At 41.0% G+C, this 20,904-nt stretch overlaps 1 protein-coding gene across 8 annotated transcripts in view; it reads right to left on the bottom strand.

Moving 5' to 3' along the window:
- ALMS1 (ALMS1 centrosome and basal body associated protein) overlaps window positions 1-20,347 on the bottom strand; it is a 198,418-nt gene extending 178,071 nt beyond the window's left edge. For 7 of the 8 annotated variants that reach the window (XR_008995797.1, XM_036930659.2, XM_036930658.2 and 4 more), the window contains exon 1: window positions 20,038-20,347. Coding sequence is in view for 7 of the 8 variants with exons in the window: in XM_036930659.2 (XP_036786554.2) it covers window positions 20,038-20,334 (297 nt within the window). In the remaining variant the exon portion in view is untranslated. Of the gene's footprint in view, window positions 1-2,425; window positions 2,561-20,037 lie in introns of all 8 variants that reach the window. The other variant, XM_057497091.1, reaches the window with a different exon arrangement.
- Window positions 20,348-20,904: the final 557 nt, after the last annotated feature.

Here is a 20,904-nt window from a genome sequence, read left to right on the forward strand (position 1 = left end):
GTGGAGATAGAGAATGCAGACAACTCTTGAAAATTTCATTTGACAGTGAGGAGAATGTTAAATGGGGACAGTAGCTGGAGGGGAAGAGAGGATGGTTTGTACTCAAGCTGCTGGAGATGGCAAGGTCTAGGCTGTGACCATGGGATGGGATGAGTAACCTAGTGAGGGTAGAAGGTTGGGAGAAGGAGTGGAGGAAAAGATCTCTGCGGGTTAGCTGAAAGATCCAAGAGTTTGACACTGGATGGGTAATGTAAGCTGAAGTGAAAGAATGTAGAAGAGGACAGTGTAGCACAGAGCCTACAGTTTTCAATGAATAAAGAGAGGTAACTCAGATGACAGAAAAAGGACGAATGAACAGAATAACCAGAAGAAAAGAGGAGAAGGAATTGGAAAGTTGCATAATGCCCCAGCTGATCTAAAGAACCCAGGCATGAAGACAGAAATGAAGAACTACAGTATCCATCCATGGTTTATATAAGAAAGGGACAAAAAGGAAGACATCTATTTTGGACTGTGCTCTACCACAACCACATATGTATCAGAGAATATTAAACTCTTTAGGGATACATCCTATATTTGTTTCCTAGAGCTGCCATAACAGAGTTACACAAACTTGGGACTTAAAACAGGTATTTATTCTCTCACAGTTCAGACTTCAGGCCAAGATGCTGGCAAGGCCATGCTCCATCCAAAGCCTATAAAGAGGAGGGTCCTTTCTTCTACTTTTCAGTAGCCCCAGACATCCCTTGACTGTGGCGGCATGACTCCACAATCTTTGCCTCTGTCTTCTGGCTTCTTTCTGTGTGTCTCCCTCTTCACATGGTGTTCTCTTGTACAAGGTCCCATCCTACTCCAATATTATCTCAACTTACCTTAAATAACTATACCTGCATTTACCCTATTTCCAAATAAGATCCCATTCTGAGGTACTGGGGATTAGGACTTATCATTTTGGGGTACACAATTAAACCCTTAACAATCCCCCTTCCATTTAATGGCCTCAGAGTACTGTGCTTTCTCTTGTCAGGGTTTCTCTTAACCCCTTTTGCTTGGTGACTACAAATATCTCTGCTCCGTATCTCACATCTAAAGAATAATCACTGCAACTCAGGGAAAACCAGAAGTATAGAAGAAATCTGATACCCAAGTTATTAGATAATCAACCTTAAATATTTAACCTTTGTAAGCAAAGCTGCATTTTTCCTCTAACAAGCATATATGAGCTTTTTCCCTATTTTTCCATTTTCCAATTTTTCCATTTCTTCTAAGTATATATGACTATGTTCTAGATTAGCAGTTCTTCAAGTGTGGTCCAAGGATCCCTAGGGGTCACTGACACCCTTTCAGGGCATCTATGTGGACACTCCCTTTTCTGACTATGTATCTATGTAAGGCCATATTTTCTTCACATACCTCAACCAAAGCAATATATCCCAACAGACTAAACAGGGAGGCAGATCTGACAATCCAACTGTGTTGGTTAATTTTGTGTGTCAACTTGGCTTGACCACTGGGTGCCCAGATATCTGGTTAAACATTATTCTGAGTGAGCCCCTAAGGGTGTGTACAGATGAGATTAACATCTGATCCAAAGACTCACCAAAGCAGATTGCCCTTCCCAAAGTAGGCAGGGCTCATCCCATTAAAAGCCTCCGTTAGAACAAAAGCTGAGCAAGAAAGAATTCTCTCTCTGCCTGATGGTCTTCAAGCTGAGATGGTCTTCTCCCGCATCTGGACTTAGATATGGACTGGAATTTATACCATCAGCTGGCCTAGACCTCAGGCCCTCAGACTCAGTCTAAAACTTACACCACCTGTTATCCTGGTTCTCAGGCCTTCAGATTTGGACTGAGACTATACTGTCAACTCTCCTGGGGTCTCCAGGTTGCAGATCTTCGGAATTCTTAGCCTCCATAATTACATAAGCCAATTCTTTACAACATATGTAGATAGACATAGATGTTTCTATGTTTGTATATGTCTTTTACTGGTTCTATTTTTCTGGAGAACCCGCTGTCTAATATCTTCCAGTAAGCCTAACTTTAAAGAGATATGCAAAAATGTAATACAATGCATTCTTTCAACTTATTTTATTTTGTTTTGGAAAATAGTCATTTTTCATTTTAAAATAGATTATGGTAATACATATAGGTTTGTTATTTTAAATTAAATATTTTTTAAATTTCTAGTAAGGTAAATATCAATATAGATAACCCATATAAACAATAGCTCTTTAAAATATTTTTGAAGAATGTAAAGGAGTCCTGAGACAAAAATAAAATGTGAATTGTTATTCTATGTAATTAAGGTTGCCAAAGCTCTATTAGAAAAAATGGAATATTAAACTAATTCACCTCTTTCCATACTTCACAGCTAAGTCAGAATTTCTTGTGCTGCTTATCAAAAGATAGTTTGCCAATTACGCAAGACACATCTGATCATCCCCAAAACCCCACTGAGCTGTTTTTCCCAAAAAGACCATATTATCATCAGAAATCTGGGTTCCATTATTGTCTTGATTTAATGGCTCTTGCCATAAGCAATGGGTTGATGGAATAAACTGAAAATCAAAATCAGGTTTAAATACAGTAGTAGTACAGTCACTATGATTGAATAATAATAATAAAAATCTAACATTTAGATTCTATTTCCCAGTTTGTAAAGCACTTTCACATTTCAACTTCAAAACCACTGTTTTAAGTTCTTATCACATCACTCAAAAATATGGAAACAGGGTCTTCTGGTTACCCAATTAGGACTCAAATATTTTCCAATAAACTACAGCATTTTCTTAACCTCCTATACCCCTAGAGGGAAAAGAATAAGCAGAAGCAAGCTTACTATTTAAGACACCTAAGAAATTGACCCTAATAACAGGGACTAAAATCATCTCAGAGCATGGGGAGTGGGATTAAAGTCAGGCTCATTTGGTTAAATGAGGAGTTGAATCAGGCCTCTCCCACCTGTAAAAGAAGGCAATGAAAGCTGTGGCTACACCCCAAGGCTGAAGCAATACAAACAGAAAAAAAATCAGAAGCAGTCAAACAAAAATGACCTATTCCAGTCACCCACTGGTTCAGGTACTGATTCTTGAGATTTGCCCCACAGAATACCACTGGAGATTAAGAACCCAAAGCTTCCAATATAAGACCTACTTCCAAAGAAAAAGACATAAGGGACAGGCAAACACAACCTGTAAGAAGGGTGCACCAAAAGACAAAACAAAATAACACTCCTAAAAATGCTATTACAAACTATATTCTCAAAAGACTATATAATGAATATCTCAGATCCTCAAAGAGATTTTTAAAAGATATGCTGTTCATAAAAAAGAAAGGTTCTAAAGTAAAACAGTTGTTAGTCAAGAAAAGATAAATGCTAACAAAATATTAATAACCACAAATGTGAAAAGACCTTTGAAGGAAACCCAAGGTCATCAGATTTTTTTTCAGAATTAAAACACTGTTGCTATACTAACAAAACATTTTTACACTGCACTTTATAACAATGCACTTTTGGTTACAGAAGGACAGCTTAATTTAAATTCTATTAAAAAACTAAGGAGATTTCTAACATATCAACTCTTCCAAGAAGCTTTTCTGAAAAGATAGAGCACCATGTGGCACGCCCACCTTGTTTCAAAGGCAATTTTTAAGGGATAAAGAATAAAAAGCAAAGAAATACATTATGCAAATTCATTTTGGCAATCTGAAATCACTAAATACATAACAATACAGCCAATGTTTTGGCACAGTTAGTCTTCTTTGAGCCCTCCAGGAAAGATGAATGTCAAAATCAATGTTCAAAATGGTTATTCACTGCAGCGAAATAATGCTGGGTATAGAGCATGGGGTCTTGCCTTTGGAAACAGCTTACAAAAAGAAAGTTCAATTCATTAGGATTTTTGTAGAAAACTAATAATACAATATTAAGAAACTAGCACTTTGACAACAAACCCAATGTGTGAGAAAAAGAACACTCCTACTCACTTTTAGATCAACTCAAAGAAAACCCAGGGGTTATGTTAAAAGCTCTTATTAAAAATTCCATTTCCCAGAACTACTTAGTTTTCTTACCTATCTGACTCTCAACTTTACCAAGAAAATTAATTTCTAATACATGCCATTATATTTGATCAGCTTTCCCACAGTTACCTCTGGATAGTGTGTAATCCAAATACTTGAAAGGAGGATTCTTAAGATGAATGCTTGAAACCTAAGCAGGTGTTATCAGCAACTGTCTGATCTGAGATTAAATGTCTTGGTTTAAAAAAAAAAGCCTTAAAGAGTCCATCTGAGTCAGTTTTTAATATTAAAAGTTAGTGGTCTTCCAACTATATGCTACCTATAAGAGAAACACTTTATATTTAAGGACACATATAGGCTGAAAGATATTTCACACAGATGGTAACCAAAAGAGCATAGGAGTCAATACACTAAGCTCTGACAAAACAGACTTTAAATCAAAAACTGTTACAAGAGAGTCCATCAGTAGATGAATGGATAAAGAAGATGTGGTACATATACACAATGGAATATTATTCAGCCATAAGAAGAAAACAAATCCTACCATTTGCAACAACATGGAAGGAGCTAAAGGGTATTATGCTCAGTGAAATAAGCCAGGCAGAGAAAGACAAGTATCAAATGATTTCACTCATCTGTGGAGTATAAGAACAAAGAAAAAACTGAAGGAACAAAATAGCAGCAGACTCACAGAACCCAAGAATGGACTAACAGTTACCAAAGGGAAAGGGACTGGGGAGGATGCATGGGAAGGGAGGGATAAGGGGGAAAAAGGGAGTGGGGGTGGGGACAAGGGGAAGGCAGTATAACACAGGGAAGACAAGTAGTGATTCTACAGCATCTTACTACACTGATGGACAGCGACTGTAATGGGGTATGTGGTGGGGACTTGATAATAGGGGGAGTCTAGTAACCATAATGTTCATGTAATTGTACATTAATGATAGCAAAATAAAATAATTGTTACAAGAGACAAAGAAGGATATTATACAATGATATAAGGGTCAGTTCACCAAGAAGATACAACAAATTTCAAGTATTTATGCACCAATACTCAGAGTTCCTAAAATTAACAAGGCAAACTTTTAAAGAATTGAAGGAGAAAATATACAGCAACACACTAGTAACTTTCAATACCTAACTTTAAATAATGGGTAAACAACTGGACAGAAAATGAAGAAAATAGAGGGATTAAACATCACCATAGACCAAATGGACCTAACAGACATATACAGAACACTCCCCTCAACAACAGCGGAATACACACTTGCTCACGTACACATGAAACATTCTTCAGGATAGAACATATATTAAGCCACAAAATATGTCATACACAGTATCTTTTCCAATCACAAAGGAATTAAACTAGAAATCAAAAGCATAAGAAAAACTAGAAATTCCTCGAATATGTAGAAATTAACACTACACTCTAAGAAAGCCAATGGGTTTCACAGTCACAAGGGAAATTAGAAAATATTTTGACACAAATTAAAATGAAAGCACAAATACCAGAACTTAAAGGATGCAGCAAAAGCAGTTCTAAGAATGAAGTTTATAGCTGTACACACATACATTAAAAAAAAAAAAACAAGATCTCAAATTACACCACCTAATTTATACCTCAAGGAATGAGAAAAAAAAAAAGAACAACCTAAACTAAAATCAAGCAGAAGGAAGAAAAATAAATATTGGAGCACAGATAAACCAAAGAGTGAACAGGAAGAAAAAAAAAATCAATGAGGAGGGATTAAAGATGACGGCATGAGAGGTTAGAAACAGACCTCCTCATAAAACCACATATAATATGAAAATAAAATTAATACAACTAATCCTGAAAGAGCAACAGGAAAGAAGGGTACGCCAACTGCATACACCTGGAGAAAAGAACAGACCTCACGAGACAGGGTAACATACCAAAGACCCAGCAGGACTCAAGCCCTTCCCCAACCCCAGCTCACAGGCGGGAGGAAGACAAACGGAGCAGGGAGGGAGCGAATGCCTGAGCCTGCTGAACACCTAGCCCTGGACATCTGCTCTGGGAGCACAAACCTACATTGCATGGTGCTCTGGTGATCAGTGGGGTTGGAAAGCTAGGACAGGCAGAATACCTGGGGAGACTGAGATTCCAGCTGCTTGTGGAAAACAGGGATCCATATCTGACTGCTCTGGGCGGGCAGTCTGAGTGACTTCCTAACAGCCAGAGGGCTGCTAAAGGGGCAAGGATTGCACAGAACTTACTGTTCAGGAAAAAAGACAGATGGACAAAATTGTCCAGGTGTACTCTGCCCACCAGCTTGGGAACTATCACTATCTTCAGGTGCTCGATCCCCCTGGCTGGCTACGCAGCTCCAAGGCCCCCAACCTTAATACCCAGCCTGCTGCACCTTGCCCCTGGCCAGCCTGCACCTGGCTCGCAAACCGGCAACCCCTGCCCTGGTATCAGGCCAGCCAGAGGGAAGCCCCGCATACAGCAGCTACAATCGCAAAGCATAGAGGCTTACACCTGTGTGTTCAGCCCACTGGTTCTGGCAGTGGAGAAAGGAATAGCAGCCAGAAAGCAGGAAAGAGCTCTTTCCTCTCCCCAGGCACCAGCACAGCACACCTGCAACTCCAACATCACTCCAGGGGATAAACAGCTCCAGAGAGTAGAGCTTCTGGGAACTAGAGGGTGCCACAAACAAATATGAAACATCAAAGGAACTTGATTCAAACCAAAATCCCAAAAACACGAGAAAAATGATCAAGTGAGACTGAACTAATCAATCTTCCTGAAAGAGATTTCAAAATAAAAATCAAAAACATGATCCTGGAGGTACAGAAAAATATTCAAGAACTCAGGAACAAATTTAGGATGGAGATCCAATTGCTAAGGAACACAATGTAGGGTTTTAAAAGCAGATTAGTTAAGGTGTAGGAGACGATAAATGAAATAGAAATTAGAGAGGAGGAATACAAAGAAGCTGTGGCACAGAGAGAGAAAAGGATCTCTAGGAATGACAGAATATTGAGAGAACTGTGTGACCAATCCAAATGGACCATTATTTGTATTACAGGGGTACCAGAAGAAGAAGAGAGAAAAAGGGATAGAAAGTTTCTTTGAGGAGGAAATTGCCAAAAACTTCCCCAATCTGGGGAAGGAGATAGTCTCTCAGGCCATGGAAGTGCACAGATCTCCCAAGACAAGGGACCTAAGGAAGACAACACCAAGACATATAATAATTAAAATGGCAAAGATCAAGGATAAAGAGACTCATAAAAGCAGCTAGAGAGAGAAAAAAGATCACATACAAAAGAAAACACATCAGCTACCATCAGACTTCTCAACAGAAACTTCACAGATCAGAAGGGAATGGCATGATATATTCAATGCAATGAAGCAGAAGGGCCTCGAACCCAGAACACTCTATCTGGCAACATTATCATTTAAATTTGAAGGAGAGATTAAACAATTTTCAGATGAGCAAAAGCTGAGAGAAATTTCCTCCCACAAACAACATCTACAGTGCATTTTGGAGGGACTTCTGTAGATGGAAGTATTCCTAAGGCTAAATAGCTGTCACCAGGGGAAATAAAACCACGGCAAAGAAAGTAGAAAAATTAATTACTAAGCAAGATGCAAAATCAAATCAACTACCCCCAAAGTCAATCAAGGGATAGACAAAGAGTACAGAATATGATACCTAATATATAAAGAAAAAGGAGGATAAAAGAAAAAGAACCTTTAGATTGTGTTTGTAATAGCATACTAAGTGAGTTAAGTTAGACGCGTACATAAGGAAGTTACCCTTGAACCTTGGGTCACAATGAATCTAAACCCTGCAAAGGCAATAAATACATACTATCGATAATCACCCTAAATGTAAATGGTCTGAATGGATCGATCAAAAGACATATAGTCACTGAGTGGATAAAAAAACAAGACCCTACTATATGCTGCCTACAAGAGACTCATTTCAAACCCAAAGACATACAGACTAAAAGTGAAGGGATGGAAAAAGATACTTCATGAACCTACCAGGGACAAAAAAGCAGGAGTTGCAGTACTTGTAACACACAAAATAGACTACAAACAAAGAAAGTCACAAGAGACAACGAAGGACATTACATAATGATAAAGCAGTCAATCCAACAAAAGAGGATATTCAAAGAAAGAAAGTAACAAGAAACAAGGACATTACATAATGATAAAAGGGTCAATCCAATAAGCATTCTAAGTATCTACGCACCCAACACAGGACTACCTACATATGTGAAACAAGTAATAACTGAATTAAAAGGGGAAATAGCATGCAATGCATTCATTCTGGGAGACTTCTACAACACTCCACTCACTCCAAAGGACACATCAACCAGGAAGAAAATAAGTAAGGAGACAGAGGCACTGAACAACACATTAGAAAAGATGGGACCTAACAGACATCTACAGAACTCTACACCCAACAGCAACAGGATACACATTCTTCTCAAGTGCACATGGAACATTTTCAAGAATAGTTCATATACTAGGCCACAAAAAGAGCCTCAGTAAATTCAAAAACACTGAAACTGTACCAACCAGTTTCTCCAACCACAAAGGTATGAAACTAGAAATAAATTACACAAAGAAAACGAAAAACCGCACAAACACATGAAGGCTTAACAACATGTTCTTAAATAACTAATGGATCAATGATCAAATAAAAACAGAGATCAAGCAATATATGGAGACAAATGACAACAATAATTCAATCCTGCAGAATCTGTGGGAGGCAGCCAAGGCTGTGCTAAGAGGGAAGTATATTGCAATGCAGGCCTACCTCAGGAAAGAACAATCCCATATAAGCAGTCTAAATTCAAAATTAATGAAACCAGAAAAAGAAGGACAAATGAGGCTCAAAGTCAGTAGAAGGAGAGACATAATAAAGATTAGAGCAGAAATAAATAAAATCGAGAAGAATGAAACAATAGAAAGAATCAAGGAAAGCAGTAGCTGCTTCAAGAAAATAAACAAAATAAACCCCTAGCCAGACTTATCAAGAAAAAAAGAGAGTGTACACACATATACAGAATCAAAAATGAGAAAGGAAACATCACTACGGACACCAAAGAAATACAAAGAATTTTAGAGAATACTATGAAAAATTAGATGCTAACAAACTGGATAACTTAGAAGAAATGGACAACTTTCGAGAAAAATACAACCTTCCAAGGCTGACCCAGAAAGAAACAGAAAATCTGAACAGACCAATGACCAGCAAGGAAACTGAACTGGTAATCAAAAACCTACCTAAGAACAAAAGTCCTGGACCAGATGGCTTCACTGCAGAATTTTATCAAACATTTAGTGAAGACCTCATACCCATCCTCCTTAAAGTTTTCCAAAGAGTAGAAGAGGGAATACTCCCAAACTCATTCTATGAGGCCAGTATCACTCTAATACCAAAACCAGGCAAAGACACCACAATAAAAGACAATTAAAGACCAATATCCCTGATGAACATAGATGCAAAAATACTCAAAAAAAATATTAGCAAACCAAATTCAAAAATACATCAAAAAGATCATCCATCATGAACAAGTAGGATTTATTCCAGGGATGCAAAGATGGTACAACATTCAAAAATCCATCAACATCATCCATCACATCAACAAAAAGAAGGATAAAAAACACACGATCATCTCCATAGATGCTGAAAAAGCATTTGAGAAAATTCAACATTCATTCATGATAAAAACTCTCAACAAAATGGGTATAGAGGGCAAGTACCTCAACATAATAAAGGCTATATATGACAAACCCACAGCCAACATCATACTTAACAGCAAGAACCTGAAAGCTTTCCCTTTAAAATCAGGAACAAGACAAGGATGCCCACTCTCCCCACCTCTATCAACATAGTACTGGAGGTCATAGCCACGGCAATAATACAACACAAAGAAATAAAAGGCGATCCACATTGGCAAGAGAGAAGTTAAACTGTCCCTGTTTGCAGATGACATGATATTACATATAAAAAACCCTAAAGAGCTAATCATCAGAGAAATGCAAATTAAAACCACAATGAGATATCACCTCACACCAGTTAGGATGGCCAAGATCTAAAAGACAAACAACAACAAATGTTGGCGAGGATGTGGAGAAAGGGGAACCCTCCTACACTGCTGGTGGGAATGTAAACTAGTTCAACCATTGTGGAAAGCAGTATGGAGGTTCCTCAATAAACGAAAAATAGAAATACCATTTGACCCAGGAATTCTACTCCTAGGAATTTACCCTAAGAATGCAAGAGTCCAGTTGGAAAAAGACATATGCACCCATGTTTACGCAGCACAATTTACAATAGCCAAGAAATGGAAGCAACCTAAGTGTCCATCAGTAGATGAATGGATAAAGATGATGTGGTACATATACACAATGGAATATTACTCAGCCATAAGAGGAAAACAAATCCTACCATTTGCAACAACATGGACGGAGCTAAAGGATACTATGCTCAGAGAAATAAGCCAGGCAGAGAAGGACAAGTATCAAATGACTTCACTCATCTGTGGAGTATAAGAGCAAAGCAAAAACTGAAGAAACAAAACAGCAGCAGAATCACAGAACCCAAGAATGGACTAACAGTTACCAAAGGGAAAGGGACTGGGGAGGATGGGTGGGAAGGGAGGGATAAGGGGGAAAACGGGGCATTATGATTATCACACATAATGCAGTGGGGGGTGGGACACTGGAAAGGCAGTATATACAGAGAAGACAAGTAATTAATGACTCTATAACATCTTACTACACTGATGGACAGTGACTATAATTGGGTATGTGTAGGGGACTTGATAATAGGGGGAGTCTAGTATCATAATGTTGTTCAAGTAATTGTAACTGTATATTAATGATATCAAAATTTTAAAAATACTCACAAAAAAACCCTAAAGAATCCACTCCAAAACTACTAGATCTAATATCTGAATTCAGCAAAGTTGCAGGACACAAAATTAATACATAGAATTCTGTGGCATTCCTATATACTAACAATGAACTAGCAGAAAGAGAAATCAGGAAAACAATTCCATTCACAGGTGCATCAAAAGGAATAAAATACCTAGGAATAAACCTAACCAAGGAGAATGAAAGACCTATACTCTGAAAACTACACGACAGTCACGAGAGAAATTAAAGAAGATACCAATAAATGGAAACACATCCCGTGCTCATAGATAGGAAGAATTAATATCGTTGGAATGGCCATCCTGCCCAAAGCAATATACAGATTCGATGCAATTCCTATAAAAATACCAACAACAGGGGGGAATCATGGGAAGACGGTGGCATGAGTAGTTCAGAGGAAATCTCCTCCCCAAAAACATATATATTTATGAAAATACAATAAATACAACTATTCCTAAAAGAGACACCAGTGGATGCAGTTCAACAGCCAGGATACATCTACATCTGTGAGAACTCAACATCACACGAAGGGGATAAGATACAAGCCGCGGCCAGGCGGGACCCAAACGCTCCCCCACCCCAAAACCCAGCGGGAAGAAAGGAGTCGGAACGGGGAGGGACTGAAAGCCCAGGACTGCTGAACAACCAGCTCTAGAAATCCACACCCGGAACGCAGACACAAGGTGCAAGGGGTGCTGGATATTAAAGAAACGGAAAAGCAAAACCTGTGGGCAGTTCCCCGCAACGGGCGCCCGAGACAAAAGAAAAGCAAGTGCTTTCTGCAAGTCTTAAAGAGACAGGGACCCCATTGCTGGACGAAGTTGTCCTGGCACAATTAGCCAGCAGCTGGGAATCCCGGGGAAATTTAGGCGCCCTAAACCCCGGGGAGGCAGTTCAGCTCCAAAGCCCCTCACGGCACTAAGCAGCCTGCCAGTCGTTCCTCCAACTGGCACAGACCACAACACACCGGCCCAGTAGCAGGAGAGTGGCAGCACGTGCTGGGGACGGCGGCGCCAGAAGGGACCAGGAGCAAATCCGTGCGCCAACGGTGCCAGAGGAGACCAGGAGGAGAGGAGAGGCTTGTGCGAGCCCGCAGCAGCGCGACTGAACAGCCCGGGAGCGGCTCGCACGCATCGATGGCAGTGGAGCCAGAGGAGCCTGGTAGAGGCCCACGCGCACCTGCAGCAGAGCCAGAGGGAGCAGGAGCGCTCCCAGCAGCCGACCAGAATCTCAGCCCAAGGCAAAACCACCCGGGCCAGACCCAAAGGACGCTGCTGGCACAGAGCTGCCGGGCAGGGGCGCTGCTAGCACGGAGGAATGCACCTGGTGTGTCTGCTACTTCCCACAGGGCTCCACACCACCCACAGCAGCTTAGGGGACTAACCCGGTGGCTGCTCCAGGAGTGCGGGTAACCGTCACAGGCAGTGGAGAAGGGCAAGACATCCAGCAAGCAGGAAAGGACTTTCTTCTCCCAGCTGACACACCTGCAACCTGCCTACAGCCACCGCTAACACCATGAAAAGGCAAAAAAATTTAGTCCAGTCCAAGATAGTTCAAACACCACCTGAGAAAGGACCTGCAGAGGCAGACCTAACCAGTCTCCCTGAAAAAGAATTCAAAATAAAAATCATAAACATGCTGACAGACCTGCAGAGAAATATGCAAGAGCTAAGGGATGAAGTCTGGAGGGAGATTACAGAAGTGAAACAAACTCTGGAAGGATTTATAAGCAGAATGGATAAGATGCAAGAGGCCACTGATGGAATAGAAACCAGAGAACAGGAACGCATAGAAGCTGATGCAGAGAGAGATAAAAGTATCTCCAGGAATGAAACAATATTAAGAGAATTGTGTGACCAATCCAAAAGGAACAATATCCGCATTATAGGGGTACCAGAGGAAGAAGAGAGAGAAAAAGGGATAGAAAGTGTCTTTGAAGAAATAATTGCTGAGAACTTCCCCAAACTGGGGGAGGAAATAGTTGCTCAGACTACAGAGGCACACAGAACTCCTGAGAGATGGGACCCAAAGAGGACAACACCAAGACACATAATAATTAAAATGGCAAAGATCAAGGACAGGGACAGAGTATTAAAGGCAGCCAGAGAGAGGAAAAAAGGTCACCTACAAAGGAAAACCCAGCAGGCTATCATCAGACTTCTCAACAGAAACCTTACAGGCCAGAAGAGAATGGCATGATATATTTAATGCAATGAAACAGAAGGGCCTTGAACCAAGGATACTGTATCCAGCACGATTATCATTTAAATATGAAGGAGGGATTAAACAATTTCCCGACAAGCAAAAGTTGAGGGAATTTGCCTCCCACAAACCACCTCTACAGGGTATCTTAGAGGGACTGCTCTACATGGGAGCACTCCTAAAAAGAGCACAGAACAAAACACCCAACATATGAAGAATGGAGGAGGAGGAAAAAGAAGGGAAAGAAATAATAATCAGACTGTGTTTATAACAGCTCAATAAGCAAGTTAAGTCAGACAGTAAGGTAATAAACAAGCTAACCTTGAACCTTTGGTAACCACAAATCTAAAGCCTGCAATGGCAATAAGTACATATCTTTCAACAATCACCCTAAATGTAAATGGACTGAATGCACCAATCAAAAGACACAGAGTAATAGAATGGATAAAAAAGCAAGACCCATCTATATGCTGCTTACAAGAGACTCATCTCAAACCCAAAGACATGCACAGATTAAAAGTCAAGGGATGGAGAAAGACATTTCATGCAAACAATAGAGAGAAAAAAGCAGGTGTTGCAATACTAGTATCAGACAAAATAGACTTCAAAATAAAGAAGGTAACAAGAGATAAAGAAGGACATTACATAATGATAAAGGGCTCAGTCCAACAACAGCATATAACCATTATAAATGTATATGGACCCAATACAGGAGCACCAATATATGTGAAACAAATACTAACAGAATTAAAGGAGGAAATAGAATGCAATGCATTCATTTTGGGAGACTTTAACACACCACTCACTCCAAAGGACAGATCCACCAGACAGAAAATAAGTAAGGACACAGAGGCACTGAACAACACACTAGAACAGATGGACCTAATAGACATCTATAGAACTCTACATCCAAAAGCAACAGGATACACATTCTTCTCAAGTGCACATGGAACATTCTCCAGAATAGACCACATACTAGGCTACAAAAAGAGCCTCAGTAAATTCCAAAAGACTGAAATCCTACCAACCAACTTTTCAGATCACAAAGGTATAAAACTAGAAATAAATTGTACCAAGAAAGCAAAAAGGCTCACAAACACGTGGAGGCTTAACAACATGCTCCTAAATAATCAATGGATCAACGACCAAATTAAAATGGAGATCCAGCAATATATGGAAACAAATGACAACAACAACACAAAGCCCCAACTTCTGTAGGACGCAGCAAAAGCAGTCTTAAGAGGAAAGTATATAGCAATCCAGGCATATTTAAAGAAGGAAGAACAATCCCAAATGAATAGTCTAATGTCACAATTATCGAAATTGGAAAAAGAAGAACAAATGAGGCCTAAGGTCAGCAGATGGAGGGACAGAATAAAGATCAGAGAAGAAATAAATAAAATTGAGAAGAATAAAACAATAGAAAAAAATCAATGAAACCAAGAGCTTGTTCTTCGGGAAAATAAACAAAATAGATAAGCCTCCAGCCAGACTTATTAAGAGAAAAAGAGAGTCAACACACATCAACAGAATCAGAAATAAGAAAGGAAAAATCACGAAGGACCCCACAGAAATACAAAGAATTATTAGAGAATACTATGAAAACCTATATGCTAACAAGCTGGAAAACCTAGGAGAAATGGACAACTTCCTAGAAAAATACAACCTTCCAAGACTGACCCATAAAGAAACAAGAAAATCTAAGCAGACCAATTACCAGCAACGAAATTGAATCGGTAATCAAAAAACTACCCAAGAACAAAACCCCCGGGCCAGATGGATTTACCTCAGAATTTTATCAGACATACAGAGAAGACACAACACCCATTCTCCTTAAAGTTTTCCAAAAAATAGAAGAGGAGGGAATACTCCCAAACTCATTCTATGAAGCCAACATCACCCTAATACCAAAACCAGGCAAAGACCCCACCAAAAAAGACAACTACAGACCAATATCCCTGATGAACATAGATGCAAAAATACACAACAAAATATTAGCAAACCGAATTCAAAAATACATCAAGAGGATCATACACCATGACCAAGTGGGATTCATTCCAGGGATGCAAGGATGGCACAACATTCGAAAATCCATCAACATCATCCACCACATCAACAAAAAAAAGGAGAAAAACCACATGATCATCTCCATAGATGCTGAAAAAGCATTTGACAAAATTCAACATCCATTCATGATAAAAACTCTCAACAAAATGGGCATAGAGGGCAAGTACCTCAACATAATAAAGGCCATATATGATAAACCCACAGCTAACATCATACTGAACAGCGAGAGGCTGAAAGCTTTTCCTCTGAGATCGGGAACAAGACAGGGATGCCCACTCTCCCCACTGTTATTCAACGTGGTACTGGAGGTCCTAGCCATGGTAATCAGACAAAACAAAGAAATACAAGGAATACAGATTGGTAACGAAGAAGTCAAACTGTCAGTATTTGCAGATGACATGATATTGTACATAAAAAACCCTAAAGACTCCACTGCAAAACTAGTAGAACTAATATCGGAATTCAGCAAAGTTGCAGGATACAAAATTAACACACACAAATCTGTAGCTTTCCTATACACTAACAATGAACTAATAGAAAGAGAAATCAGGAAAACAATTCCATTCACAATAGCATCAAAAAGAATAAAATACCTAGGAATAAACCTAACCAAGGAAGTGAAAGACCTATACCCTGAAAACTATAAGACACTCTTAAGAGAAATTAAAGAGGCCACAAACAAATGGAAACTCATCCCATGCTCCTGGCTAGGAAGAATTAATATCGTTGGAATGGCCATCCTGCCCAAAGCAATATACAGATTCAATGCAATCCCTATCAAATTACCAGCAGCATTCTTCAATGAACTGGAACAAACAGTTCAAAAATTCATATGGAACTGTCAAAGACCCCAAATAGCCAAAGCAATCCTGAGAAGGAAGAATAAAGTGGGGAGGATCTTGTTCCCCAACTTCAAGCTCTACTACAAAGCCACAGTAATCAAGATAATTTGGTACTGGCACAAGAAGAGAGCCACAGACCAGTGGAACAGAATAGAAACTCCAGACATTAACCCAAACATATATGGCCAATTAATATATGATAAAGGAGCCATGGACATACAATGGGGAAAGGACAGTCTCTTCAACAGATGGTGCTGGCAAAACTGGACAGCTACATGCAAGAGAATGAAACTGGATCAGTGTCTAACCCCATACACAAAAGTAAACTCCAAATGGATCCAAGACCTGAATGTAAGTCATGAAACCATAAAACTCTTAGAAAAAAACATAGGCAAAAATTTCATGGACATAAACATGAGTGACTTCTTTATGAACATATCTTCCCGGGCAAGGGAAACAAAGGCAAAAATGAACAAGTGGGACTATATCAAGCTGAAAAGCTTCTGTACAGCAAAGGACACCATCAATAGAACAAAAAGGCATCCTACAGTATGGGAGAACATATTCATAAATGACAGATCCAATAAAGGATTGACATCCAAAATATATAAAGAGCCCACATGCCTCAACAAACAAAAAGCAAATAATCCAATTAAAAAATGGGCAGAGGAGCTGAACAGACAGTTCTCGAAAGAAGAAATCCAGATGGTCAACAGGCACATGAAAAGATGCTCCACATCACTAATCATCAGAGAAATGCAAATTAAAACCACAATGAGATATCACCTCACACCAGTAAGGATCATCATCATCGAAAAGAAAAACAACAACAAACGTTGGCAAGGGTGTGGAGAAAGGGGAACCGTCCTACACTGCTGGTGGGAATGTAAATTAGTTCAACCATTGTAGAAAGCAGTATGGAGGTTCCTCAGAATGCTCAAAATAGAAATACCATTTGACCCAGGAATTCCACTTCTAGGAATTTACCCTAAGAATGCAGCACTCCAGTTTGAAAAAGACAGATGCACCCCTATGTTTATTGCTGCACTATTTACAATAGCCAAGATATGGAAGCAACTAAATGTCCATCAGTAGATGAATGGATAAAGAAGATATGGTACATATACACAATGGAATATTATTCAGCCATAAGAAAAATCAGAGCCTACCATTCGCAACAACATGGATGGAGTTAGAGGGTATTATGCTCAGTGAAATAAGCCAGGCGGAGAAAGACAAGTACCAAATGATTTCACTCATATGTGGAGTATAAGAACAAAGGAAAACTGAAGGAATAAAACAGCAGCAGAATCACAGAACCCAAGAATGGACTAATAGTTACCAAAGGGAAAGGGACTGGGGAGGATGGGAGGGAAGGGAGGGATAAGGGCGGGGAAAAAGAAAGAGAGCATTATGATTAGCATGTATAGTGCATGGGGGGCATGGGGAGGGCTGTGCAACACAGAGAAGACAAGTAGTGATTTTACAGCATCTTACTATGCAGATGGACAGTGACTGTGAAGGGGTATGTGGGGGGGACTTGGTGAAGGGGGGATCCTAGTTAACATCATGTTCTTCATGTAATTGTAGATTAATGATACCAAAAGAAAAAAATACCAACAACATTCTTTAACAAGCTGGAGAAAATAGTTCTAAAATTCATATGGAACCACAAAGACCCCAAATAACCAAAGCAATCCTGAGAAGGGAGAATAAAGCTGGGGGGATTACGCTCCCCAACTTCAAGCTCTACTACAAAGCCACAGTAATCAAGACAAATTGGTACTGGCACAAGAACAGACCCATAGATCAATGGAACAGACTAGAGAGCCCTGATATAAACCCAACTATCTTTGGTGACTTAATATATGATAAAGGAGCCATGGACATACAATGGGGAAATGACAGCTTCTTCAACAGCTGGTGTTGGCAAACCTGGACAGCTCCATGCAAGAGAATGAGACTGGATTATAGTTTAACCCCATATACAAAAGTAAACTCAAAATGGATCAAAGACCTGAATGTAAGTCATGAAACCATAAAACTCTTAGACGAAACATAGGCAAAAATCTCCCGAATATAAGCATGAGCAACTTCTTCCTGAACACATCTCCTCGAGCACGGGAAACAAAGGCAAAAATGAACACATGGGACTACATAAAACTATAAAGTTTCTGTATGGCAAAGGACACCATCAATAGAACAAAAAGGCAGCCTACAGTATGGGAGAATATATTTATAAGTGATATATCTGACAAAGGGTTAACATCCAAAATATATAAAGAACTCACATGACTCAACACCCAAAAAGTAAATAACCCAATGAAAAAATGGACAGAGGATAGGAAGAGACAGTTCTCCAAAGAAGAAATTCAGATGGCCAACAGGCACATGAAAAGATGCTCCACATCACTAATCATCAGGGAAATGCAAATTAAAACCACAATGAGATATTACGTCACACCAGTAAGGATGGCCAGCAACGAAAAGACTCAGAACAACAAATATTGGCGAGGATGTGGTGAAAGGGGAACTTTCTACACTGCTGGTGGGAATATAAGCTAGTTCAACCATTGTGGAAAGCAGTATGGAGGTTCCTCAAAAAACTAAAAACAGAAATACCATTTGACCTGGGCATTCCACTCCTAGGAATTTACCCAAAGAAAACAAGTTCTCAGATTCAAAAAGACATATGCACCCCTGTTTATTGCAGCACTATTTATAGCCAAGATATGGAAGCAACGTTTAAGTGTCCATCAGTAGATGAATGGATAAAGAAGAGGTGGTACATATATACAATGGAATACTATTCAGCCATAAGAAACAAATCCTACCATTTGCAACAACATGGATGGAGCTGGAGGATATTATGCTCAGTGAAATAAGCCAGGCGGAGAGAGACAAGTGCCAAATGATTTCCCTCATTTGTGGAGTATAACAATGAAGCAAAACTGAAGGAACAAAATAGCAGCCGACTCAGAGACTTCAAGAAGGAACTAGTGGTTACCAAAGAGGAGTGTGGGCAGGTGGGGAGGGAGGGAGAAGAGGATTGAGGGGTATTATGTTTAGTACATATGGTGTGGGGGATCACGGGGAAAACAGCTTAGCACAGAGAAGGCAAACAGTGACTCTGTGGCATCTTACTACACTAATGGACAGTGACTGCATTGGGATATGGGTGGGGACTTGATAATATAGGCAAATGTAGTAACCATTGTTTTTTCATGTGAAACCTTCATAAGAGTGTATATCAGTAATACGTTAATAAAAAATTTTTTGAACATATCTGATGTCTTGATATCTGAATTGTATAACCTTTGTTATTCACCTTTAAAAGCAATAACTCAAATGCAGTTATTTTCAAAATGCTCTTCAGGAAAATCAGTTTTTCTCCATTGTCTTTCTAGTTTCCCAGACTGTTTGGAGCTGCAGCATAAGGCTCTTGCATTTCTAAGCCCCTCCTACAGGCTAGGGACCCCTTTATGGTACAAACTAGAGCCAGAGAAGTACAATTGGTGCTCCTTGAGGAGCCTCCTGAGAGTAACTGAGCAAGCCTAGTACGTAATCCACACTACTCCCTCAAGGGCGGTCCTGCCCTCAGGCACTAATCTCCCAACTGTCTCCCCTACAAGACAGTCCCTGGGCAACCACTCTCTCCACCCGACACCGCCCTTCCCCCCCTTCAGGGCACGATAAACCGCACCTCCTCCCACAACGGCTTCTTAACTACACGCAAAAGGAATACTGGGTCTTCTGAACATCTGGTGTAAGTTCAAAAAGCCCGGGATCCACCGGGGGGGAGGAAACAGGAGAGGTGTTTGCCAGAAAGAACGGGAGACTCGTAGTCAGCCAGAGGCTGGGCAGGAGTCGCGGCCCGGGAGACGAGATGGCCTCTGCACGCCTTGAAATGCGCGCCTACGCTGTGTCCGGCACCGCCCCCCGCCCCCGGCGGCCCACGTCGCCGCTCGGCCCGGCTCACCTTTTCTGGGCCGGGCCGCTGGTCTTCCGACCGGTGGAACGTCGGCAGCGACGGCGGAACCACAGTCCCGGCAGGGCGCGCCCGCATCCAGGCCTTGGCCTCCTCGTCGTCCTCGCCGTCCGGACTCCCCAGAGGCCGGCTCTCACAGTGGAGGTCCGAGGCCAGCTTCCGCCGCCCCTCCCCCTCCTTCTCCTCCATCACCACCGCCACCTCATCCTGGTCCAGGTTCTCCGCCTCCTCCCCCTCCTCCGCCTCCTCCTCGAGCTCGCCGGGCCAGGGTAGGTCCTCAAGCTCCATGTTGCTGCCTCGCTCTCAGAGGCTGAGGAGGGGATGGAGGGAGGGAGGGGGGGAGGGGAAAGGAACCGATTGGCAGTTGGGCCGCGCGCAGGCGCAAAGACCGCCGCCGCCTCGCTCCAGACGCCGCGCCGGGTGCACGGGGCGGGGCAGGAAGTGAGCGTGCGTGTTGCTAGGGACGCCCCGCGGGGACAGACGAGAAGGCGGGCAAGGGGGCGCGACAGGCGACGCCGCCGCCTCTCCCCCATCAAGGGGGATCTTGCTCACAGTACTACTGTAAGCTCACAATAAACCTGGACTGGGCTCCTCTCGGGGGAGGAGAGAATTTAGTCTTCGGCGGGGCCGCGCCAAAACTGATTTTTGCCCCTGCACCGAGAGGAAATAATGCCCACGATAAATACACCATAATCAAACTTGCAAATTATAAATGTTTAAAGGTTGAGTGCCTACTGTGTGACAGGATGCGTGGGCACGTGAACCAAACAGTGGGAAAGTATCAGTATAAGAACTGGGCGCTAGTATCAGAAAGATGGGAGTTTGATTCCTGACGTTGCCATTTTCAGCGGTGTTACT

Source organism: Manis pentadactyla, chromosome 2, assembly GCF_030020395.1.
Source record: "Manis pentadactyla isolate mManPen7 chromosome 2, mManPen7.hap1, whole genome shotgun sequence".
In the NCBI taxonomy this organism is placed as follows: Eukaryota; Metazoa; Chordata; class Mammalia; order Pholidota; family Manidae; genus Manis; species Manis pentadactyla.